This window comes from Triticum dicoccoides, chromosome 3B, assembly GCF_002162155.2.
Source record: "Triticum dicoccoides isolate Atlit2015 ecotype Zavitan chromosome 3B, WEW_v2.0, whole genome shotgun sequence".
In the NCBI taxonomy this organism is placed as follows: Eukaryota; Viridiplantae; Streptophyta; class Magnoliopsida; order Poales; family Poaceae; genus Triticum; species Triticum dicoccoides.
The window spans coordinates 586,468,595-586,478,730 of record NC_041385.1 but is presented as its reverse complement, the minus strand read 5'-3'; the positions used below and the strand labels follow the sequence as shown (position 1 = coordinate 586,478,730).

Sequence of the window (10,136 nt, the reverse complement as noted above, 5' to 3'; positions counted from 1 at the left end):
AAATTTCCTTTACCCCGATTTTTTTTTACTATGCATCGCTCCTTGCGAGTGATACGATAGCAATTACTCACGCGAGGTACGACCTGGGCCGAGGGCAGGTAAGCAACGAGGTGGGATGGTTTCCACCGGTTTTGGAGGCTTCCATCATTCGGTTTTGGCAAGCTTCTAGCTGTTTTTTCCTTTCACTATTTCCTTGTTGGTTTCCTGTTCGGTTTTTATTTTCTGTTGGTTTTTTCTATTTTTTATTTGTTGGTTTTTTGAAATTCATGGACGTATTTCAAAATTTTAACTTTTTTTTTCAAATTTCTGGTTTTTAAATTCACAGATATTTTGTAAATTCATGAACAATTGTGAACCGGTACATTTTTTGATTTCACGAACAATTTTTGAAATTCACTAATTTTATTTTACTTTCAAACACAACTTTTGAAATTGCTGAATATTTATTGAATTAATTGTCATTTTTGAATTCATGAACATTTTTTAAATTCATGAAATTTTATTTAATTCATGCTCTTAAAATACGTTGTTGTTGGACATCACTAGGAGGTCGTCATGCGGGCCAGAAGAGCGCCTGGGTGGAGGTCCCCAAGCCTCCACGTGGTTGACCGACGAAGTCAAACCCCTGGCCGCGTCACATGCACACGTCAGGCACCCTTCACTCCGTCACCTCTCTGTCCCCATGGCTCTGTATGACCCTAAAAACTATAGTCATATTTATTGAGGAATTTTTACGCCACTGCATGTACGCACTCTGACGCGATCCAATTTGGAGACCTTTTTTGTTACTCCCATGAAGAGCGAAAATTGCTGCTGGAGCTATCTTCATCAACCTTGCAGCTGTGTGGGTTCTTAAGCCCTAGTCATACTATGTGAAAAGCATATTGAATTGCTACTTTTGTTGGTTGTTAAGCCTATTGTTGTTAACAAGCTTTTTCATTTTGATATATGTGGGTTTACTAGTGTGATTATTCTGCATGAAGCTATTACTGATAGTACGTCAATTCTTATAACACGGTGACAATGGAGAGACTATAGTTTACCATCAAGGTTTGCTTGACCCTTTGGCTCATAGCACATTACTGTGCAATCGCATATGACTTAAATATATTTTACTTCCTGTAGGTTGTCCTTATGTTAGATATTTAGACCCATACTCCGACCCATTTTTCATATGGGGCAATGAGATGTTCAAAGAAATGTTTGAAACAAAACCCAGAAAGATTGTTAGGATAAATAGACTAGCCACAAAAAACAACAAACTTTTTGTTTGCACAACGAAGAAGACAACAATCAACTATAAGATGGCACTAATTTGCTTACCTTGTTTTCTTTTCCTATGTACATATTTCTAATGTTTGAAAAACAAAATTTGTATATTTTCCATTCTCAGTGCTTTCCAATACAGTTCACTGATGATTACTTCGCAAATCACATGTATGATCATGAGACAGGGAAGATATCCATACACCACCCATTTATAATGTCGCGGTCTTCCTCAAGAGGGTGAAGAGCGGACAATCGATCCTTCACAGGCTTGGGACTTGAGTCGTGCACTCGTGCTGACCTTCAACATCCAGCAAGGCACGGTATGGGCCTTCCGCTTCTACAACTTGCAAAATGAGCTTCGTTTGTATGTTCACAGTCTATGATGCGACATTTGGAAGGTTCTAGATTCCGAATGTGAAGTGACACTTGTTTAGTTTGGTGCTTGTATATCTTGGTACTAGTTCATATGGTGCTACTGTGATGCTAATTATGTAATGATGGTTGAACATATGTTGGATATGAAATATGTTGTTTTCCAATGTTCAAATTCAAATTCTTGGCGAATTTGGTTATTACGGGGATTAATTAAGGAAAATTAAACATATCGTCCTGATCATTACATTGGACATGGTTCAGAACAACAAAATGTGTGCAATGATCGCCTACCACACGCAAACTATTGTGCCATAGGCAGCATGAGCAATGGCAAACGAACACACTCCTTTTCCACCTTAACAAACAAACCGTGTGTGATATATGCCACCAACGCACACATTTCCTCATAATTTTTTTTTCGAGAAAACTTCCGATCTATTCATCAATTATCAAGCTAGTACAAATAACACTAGAAGTAAAATTTACATCTAGGTCCGTAGACCACCTAGCGACGACTACAAGCACTGGAGCGAGCCGAAGGCGCGCCGTCGCCATCGCCCCTCTCTCACCGGAGCCGGGCAAACATTGTTGTAGTAGACAGTCGGGAAGTCGTCGTGTTAAGGCCCTATAGGACCAGCGAAGCAGAACAACAACCGCCGCCGATAAATAGAAGCGTAGATCGAAATGATCCAACTTGCATACACATAGACGTAGAACGAAGACTAGATCCAGACGGATCCACCGAAGTCAAACGCCGACTGGATCCCACGAGATCCGCTGGAGACACACCTTCACACGCCCTCTGGCAATGCTTGAAGCACCACCAAGACGAAGGCTAGGCGGGGAGAATCTTATTCCATCTTCAAGAAACCGCCGCCACATCGTTTTCTTGATCATGGCAAAAGCCCTAACAAAACTCAGAAAAACACCTAAAAAACGGAGCCCTCCCGCCGGCAAGGGCCAGAATCCATAACACCTTCATGGTTCAAGTATCATATGAGACGAGACGGATCGACGGCGGCTACGGCAAGAAGCAGGAAAACCTAGATGGGAGTCGCACGGGCATGGGCGAAGACATTTCCTCGTAATCAACTGTGTGCCATTGATCCCTGCATCAAACATGAATGTGCCTTTCGCATCGTGTGATATGGGAACCAACAAACACCCATTTGTTTCGTTGTCACTAATTATGTGGTATGGATCCCCTGTCACACACGTTTAATCGGCGCCAGTTGTGTGCGATGGTATCCCTTTGCGCACACCGTACCCTTCTTTTCAAAGAGACTGTGCGCGACAGACCACACCATTGTACATGTCTTCTTCAATGGTGTATGACCCCTCGACTCGCGTTGACGACTGGACAATCCATATGCAATGGGGTTCTGAACCGCGTGCGATGACCGGATGTACACTAGCGTAGTCTTGAATCTTCTGAGCATGGGGGGCTTGCCGTGGCCGTATCGCTTGGTCCAAACAAGGCCAGCATGCATGGTTGGGCGCGCGATCCCTGTCTCCGGGTGGTTGACCTGGCCTATCAAGTCTTATAATTAGCTCATATGGAATTGCATCCATTGGGGTAGAGCATGGACCCTGATGAATGTACAGAAATGGTTTAGGTATACTTCTTAGGTAGACAAGATAAGTCTATGGGTTAATATACAGTAGTGGTTGGGGCGTCATCCTATGGCGCCGCTCGAGAGGAAGCTATGCACAGGTTTTCATTTAAAATATACATAGCCTCGGTCTAGAAAAACATCTCAGAAAAAAATCCTGACCTTCATCTAAAAAAAGAAGTAAAAAATTTTTATCACCGCAATGTATCATCGAGTGCCACTTTGCATAACCCTTCATTTAAAAAAACACCAGAGATTCCCGCCTCCATCTAAAAAGAAAAAAATTACATTTAAAAAATAATCTGCACCTTCATCTTAAAAAATTTCTTACCACAGCCAACCAGCTTGCGACATGTGACATAGCTGGTTGGCCGCTCTTCACGCGTAGCTTAATGATTTTAATGGGGCCGGTTGGTTGGTGGTGATGAGCAATGGTGAATCCACATATGGCGTTGATTATAATGGATCGACAACGAGTTGATAGCGATTATATATACTCCCTCCATTCCTAAATACAAGTCTCTTTTAAGATGTAATCACTCCGTTTCTAAATATAAGTCCTTTTAGAGATTTCACAATAGACTACTAAGCAAAATAAGTGAAATCATACTCTAAAAGGTGTCTATATACATCCGGATGTAGTCTTTATAGTGAAATCTTCAAAAAATACTTATATTTAAAGACAGAGAGGGAGTTTATATATAAAATATTTTCGAGTGTACATTCACTCATTTTATTCCGTATGTAGTCCGTATTAGAATCTCTCAAGAACTTATATTTAGAAATGGAGGCGGTATTATATTACTCCGGTCACAAGTTACATGCGCCACGATTAGTACCTGTCAACATAGGTGCTCACCAACATTTATCTTTATTAATTATTAAATAGCCACAAGTTACACGCACCACGATACGATGTTGAAACATCATCTGTCTTATATGGATAGAGTGCAGTAGAAGTCTCTGAAACACAAGGACCGGGACAAACCTTGAGGTAGGTAATTACAGCAGTAGATGTGACAAGTCACAAATGCCGGCAACGAGACGGTATCAAAGGTAAACGGATAGGTCAGCAAAGCAACGTGCGTCGTCAATTTCAGGCAGCATACTTGACAGCGATGTCAGCGAGGCAGCGCGCCAGCTCGGTCGGCGTCGAGAGCAACGCCATGTGGTCCGCGCCGTCGATTTCCATCACCTCATCCACGGGGTAGTTGTGCAGCATCCACCGCTGGAACCCCTCGACAATGGCGTGGTCGTCCTTGAAGACGACGTACGCCTTGCGCACCGACCCGTAGCGGGCCTCCGTGTACGGCGGCTGCAGCCTCAGGTCGTCCACGAACATGGAGCTGACCCTCATCAGGGATCTTCCCAGCGTCAGGTCCTGCCGGCCATATGATTCCAACAGCATGCAACCTTAGAAATGTTCACGTGCAGGTAATGAACAAAGCAACAGGTAGGCGGAGGGCGGACACTGTACCTCCGGCGAGCACAGCTGGAAGAACTTTGCTCGAGTGACCAGCGGCCCGAACAGCATGGAAGTAGGCAGCTTGCCCTCGGGATCTTGAGGCTTGAACTCCGTGTCCATCCAGTCCAGCGTTCTCCCCTCCACGAACTTTTAAGACGAAACTAGTTAGATCGCGAGCAAACAACCAGGAGTACAGGGGTTTTCCGTTTCAGGAAATACTACTTCCACGCTCATGGTGGTGTACGTACCTTTTCAAGCACGTACGACGGCGGCGACCTGTGGTCCGGCATGAAGGCGGCGACGAACACCGCAGCGGCGATCTTCTCGGGGAACAGCTCGCAGGCGAGGGCGATGTTCACGCCGCCCAGGCTGTGGCCAACGAGGACCACCTTCTCGTCGGGCGGGAGGGACTCCAGGAGGTCCAGCAGCGGCTTGGTGTAGTCGCGGAACGTCGGCACCTCGCGCAGCGGCCTGGGGTCGACGCCCGACGCCGCGAGGTCAGGCGTGCTCACGCGGTGCCCGGCCGACCTGAGCCACGTCGCCACCTTGAACCAGGACCAGCCGCCGAGGCATGCGCCGTGCACCAGAACGATGTGCCTGCTGCTAGCTTGGCCCGCACAAGCCTCCATGTGCATAGGTGGGGTTTTGTGACAGTTTTTCTGTGCTTGAGCTATAGCCGTGGCTCCGATGTCTACACAGCGGGACGCTGTGGGATTTATATAGCCGCTAGCTCTCGAAGATTTGGCTTGGCAAACTGACATCGACCGGAAGAACCAAGTGGAAGGAGTTTATGGAGCTTATTAGCTAGCGAGGATAAGCTTGAATAATCATGTGTGTGAAGTCAAAGGCAAATGAAGCGAGAGGCGATCCTATTTTTATAAACTACTACTAGAAGAGATCTTATATATGGAAAGTAATTGGAGGCAATCTTATTTTTGAACCAATGCACTTGCTAGTTGCTTGTATTCATTTAGTGTTTTGTCGAAATGAATCATAAAGCACTTATGAATCATGTATTAGCTAACTGCTCGTGCGTTGCAATGGATGCATACATATTCTAGTGATTCAACACTAATTATATCTTAAATATGCCTTACATCCATCATATTCTAGATTTTGGTTAAATTTAATTTGATTTGAGTATGTGTAGGGAATGCAAATAAAGTATTGATTTAGTTAAGATTTTGGTAATATTTGATTTGATTTAGGTATTCGTAGGGGGGAAGGAAAGTTTTGATTCACCTGAGATTTTGGGAAGATTTGATTTGATTTGTTTGAGTTAATGCAGTATGTTATTTTGGAAAAGTATCAAATTGGTTTAGATTTTTTCAAGATACTCTATTTATGCTGGTTTTAATTTTATGCGGCATCGGTTGAGACTACTAAAAGGTCAATAGAAAAACCAAAGAGGGAGGGACGCATGTGGGCGAAAAACCCAAGGGAGGAGGGGACGCGCCCGAACCAACTCCTCTATAATAGTAGAGATAAAGTGGCATCTATCAGCCTCACATGTAGAATGCATGCACGAGTCGGTTCAAGTAAAATCTTAAGTTGGGTTACACACTTATATTTCAACATTCACCTTTACGTGTGGCTCCCCCAGACAAATGTAGATAAAAAATGGGCTAAACATTTTCTTTGTCTAAATTGGCCTCATGGCTCCGGTAACATGTAGAATTGTATGCATCAATCATTTCATACAAAACCTGATGATGACAGAAAAAGGAGGGTTCCACACTTATACTTCAACATCTGGTGAAGGAGGTTGCAGCGGCGCGCCATTGGCCCATTCGAGAGAGAGAAAACAATCGGCCCTAAGATTTTGATGTAACATCTTTATTTTTCAAGGGCATTTGTACTGATGGTTTGACTAATAGAACAACATGATTTTTTGCCAAGAAAATATTATAACATTTGTCTTTCCATGTAATGTTATCATTTATAAATTGATGGTCAGAAACTATACTACGAACAATGCACATTTAGTAATTATTTGGAGTTCTGCTTTTAGGATTCAGTGCCTTCTATTTTGCAACTTTGAAATGTTTAGTGTGTATGATCCATCTACAAAATTTACATGTAGCAATATTACATCAATTATTTTTCCTTTAGAAGATATTTTCACTAATAAATACTTAGTTCAATAGCAAACTAGATGAAACACCACATGTTGTTTTTTTTTTTTGCGAAAAAACACCACATGTTGTTGTGGAGATGTTTTCCAATTTATTTAAATGAGATTTGGTCATATGAAACATGATTATTTGAAGTAATAATATGAGATGTAAGACCGAGAATACATATGAATGTGTATGGTTATTGTATAGTTATAACGTTTATTAAAGAAAAAATCACAATAGAATGAAAATTCCCATGCATGTTTGCATGTTGAGGTGACTTTTCTTACGCATAGTTGCATGTTGAGATAGACCTTTTTCATGTATGTTGAATGTTGAGGTGACATACTTGCATGTTGAGAAAAATATGTTACTAGGGCTAGTTATTTAGATGTAGTAGATGCAACATTCCAACAAAAAATATATACACTAGCATCCTCGTAATTTACTATGTAGTACTCCCTCCGTCCCATAATGTAAGACGTTTTTTGACATTAGTGTAGAGTGTCAAAAAATGTCTTACATTATGGGACAGAGGGAGTAGTTGATTTTGTTCGCCCTGGAATGGTAACTAATATTATTCCGCTACTGAATGGTTTCTTTTTGATAATATTTGTATTCCTTTTGCATTGCACAAATCATAAAAAGGGATTATACGGTTATTAGTAATGACCTAACTAGAAATTGTTCTTTCAAGTTGCCTAAGGGACCACAAAACAGTTCCTTTATTTTACAATAAACCAATATTTCAAATAGTGGGCTATGTCAAATCATGGTCCGTCCAAGTCAACTAAATGGCGCTATAACGGCTAAAACTGTTATACTCCACTATTTTTTCCATGCAATCATCCAAGTTACTTATTTATATAAAAATGAATGTTTGCATAAGAAAATAAAATTAAGTAAACCAGTTGCACATTTGTAAACCTAACTAAAACACATACAATTTCTAACACGATTATTGTTCATTTGATACTATGGAACCCTAGACGATTGTGAATTAACTCTCTGAAAGTTTACTAGTATATGTTACTCCCTCGGTAAAGAAATACAAGAGCTAGGGAGTATGTTTCATGAACGAGGTGAACGAGGCACACCCAAATCTGCAAAAATCGCAGTGAGAAATTCTACAGAGCTGACATCGGCGATACAGATGTGCACATGTGTAAAGGTTTGATGGAAGTTGAATTATTGTGGAAATCTGGGAGATGTTGACGGCAAGATTAATCAAAGACAATCGGTATTAATTATGCGCCGGGGCCACTATAAAACTCTGCTCTAGAGACAACTGGCCGTGCAAGTTGCGAACAACAGAGAGTCTCAACAACAGATGATCTTGTTTCCTTTCTTTACCGTGAAAGTTATATGTTGTTTACATGCGAACCAAACAGAGTACTCCGCGTTCCAAGTGAATCAATAGATCAATCAACAAGACATATCATGGTGCTCGGGACTGATCTCAACTGTCAAGTTAATTATATTAACTCCTGCCTTTCGCCGAGAAAAACAAGCTGGAGATTCGGCGATGGTGAAAGATAGTAATCCCCAGATAACATCAAGATGTCAACGGTTGCTTTGAGTATAAAGTCGAGCATGTCCGCTCCTCACGGGTAAGATTTTGAATTCTTTTATGCCTCTCCCGAAGACTACAGTTGGCATCCATGATGGTGCAGCGATGTCAAAATTTAAAATGAGGCACTCGTTCAGAGCGTGTAGGTTAAAGAACGGGAGCCTCCAGGTAGACACCAACTTATATACTGCAACTGGTTCTTCTCGTAGAACAAGTTACATAAATGTACAGCACACCCCAGCTCTCATAAAATGGATTAGATACATGATGAGAACAGGCAGCACAATAATCTTTGAACATCTCAGACAATTTAGATGCTATTTTAATGCTCCTCAAAAGAGAACTTACCTCAAACCATTCAAGAACAGCTACAGATGTATCCATCTTTGGTGGATCAACCATAATACTCTTTCGTAAAGAACTCTGCCATTGCCGACCCACAGAACTTATTATGGCATCGCCAACGGCGACCCGCAAACCGCCCGCATCCATTCGGACCGCCCTGTTCGGACGTGTTGTGCCATCCAACGCGGGCCATCGGACGGTCCAGACGCGTTTTCTCCCGCAAACCGATGATAAACGCGGGGAGGGTGGGGGGGCTTTGCGGGACTCCGGACATGCGAAACGTCACTCTCCACCCTCTTGGCCCACCTAAAAGGAAGGCAGAGCCCGCGCTTTTGTAGCATCCTGCATTGTTTTCGCGCCAAAATCCCTAACTTTTTTTCTTTCATCCCGCCGCTCTCCGCTCAATTCCCACTCTTTTCTGCCACACTCTCCTTCCTTCTGCCGCCGACACATCACTAGTAGAAAAAGGGTCAAATATGAGAAATATTAGTACCGGTTTGCATATGAGCCGACACTAATGCGTCCATTAGTGCCGGTTCAAATGACTAGGCGGGAGGAGACCTTTAATACCGGTTCATTGTGAATCTTTAGTACCGGTTCGTGCCACGAACCGGTACGAAAGATGCTGGCCGGGCACCAGCATTTTTAGTACCGGTTCGTGGCACAAACCGGTACTAAAGTTTTTGTGGCAGGGGCTATTTTTAGTCCCACCTCGCTCCCCTAGCAAGAATTTGACCACCTTAAATATGTTACTTCTCAAACTATCACAAGCATTTGGTCTTCATTGAACTCTATGTGTAGGATCTGAGGGTGCAATAGGAGTCTTCGCCGGTTCTTAAATCGGTGGTAGATTCCTATTGACAATTTAGATTCTATACAAAAAGATCATTGATGATCAATGTATTTTTTACGTATTTCTCTGTAGCAGTAGCGCGTTTTGGCTGAAAGGCGGTACTGATCAATGTATTTTTTCTGTGTTACTTCTCAAACTATATAAAAAGGAAGACCTCTGTAGCAGTAGCGCGTTTTGGCTGAAAAGCGGTACTTATCAATGTATTTTTTCTGTGTTACTTCTCAAACTATATAAAAAGGAAGAAGAAGAAGAAGAAGAAGAGGAAGAGAAATGACCGTGAAACAGTAAATCACAGCAGAACGAACTCTGAAGCAGAAAAGAAAAAACTATATAAAAAACTACTCAAAAATAAATAGAAGAAAAAAATAATGCAGGAAAGAAAAAAATTATATAAAGCAAAAATATTCACAAAGAAACTAAATACAACAAAAAAACTACTCAGAAATAAATAGAAGAAAAAAATAAAGCAGAAAAGAGAAAACTATATAAAAAACTACTCAAAAATAAATAGAAGAAAATAAATAATGCA

The 10,136-nt window shown here is 41.8% G+C and overlaps 1 protein-coding gene across 1 annotated transcript; it reads right to left on the bottom strand.

The window, feature by feature from the left end:
* Window positions 1-4,107: 4,107 nt before the first annotated feature.
* LOC119277241 (salicylic acid-binding protein 2-like) lies at window positions 4,108-5,423 on the bottom strand. Its single transcript, XM_037558496.1, has 3 exons — window positions 4,971-5,423; window positions 4,735-4,869; window positions 4,108-4,638 (listed from the first exon to the last, which is right to left on the bottom strand). Exons 1-3 carry the CDS (start codon window positions 5,355-5,357, stop codon window positions 4,354-4,356), a joined length of 807 nt encoding a protein of 268 aa, XP_037414393.1. The 5' UTR covers window positions 5,358-5,423; the 3' UTR covers window positions 4,108-4,353.
* Between the last annotated feature and the right edge of the window lie 4,713 nt (window positions 5,424-10,136).

Excerpts from the sequence above, each read along its gene's own strand:
- LOC119277241 (XM_037558496.1), bottom strand. The coding sequence starts at position 5,357 with ATGCACATGGAGGCTTGTGCGGGCCAAGCTAGCAGCAGGCACATCGTT. Across the intron at positions 4,870-4,970 it reads CGTCGTACGTGCTTGAAAAG|TTCGTGGAGGGGAGAACGCT; the intron begins GTACGTACACCA and ends TCGTCTTAAAAG. Across the intron at positions 4,639-4,734 it reads TCCAGCTGTGCTCGCCGGAG|GACCTGACGCTGGGAAGATC; the intron begins GTACAGTGTCCG and ends TATGGCCGGCAG.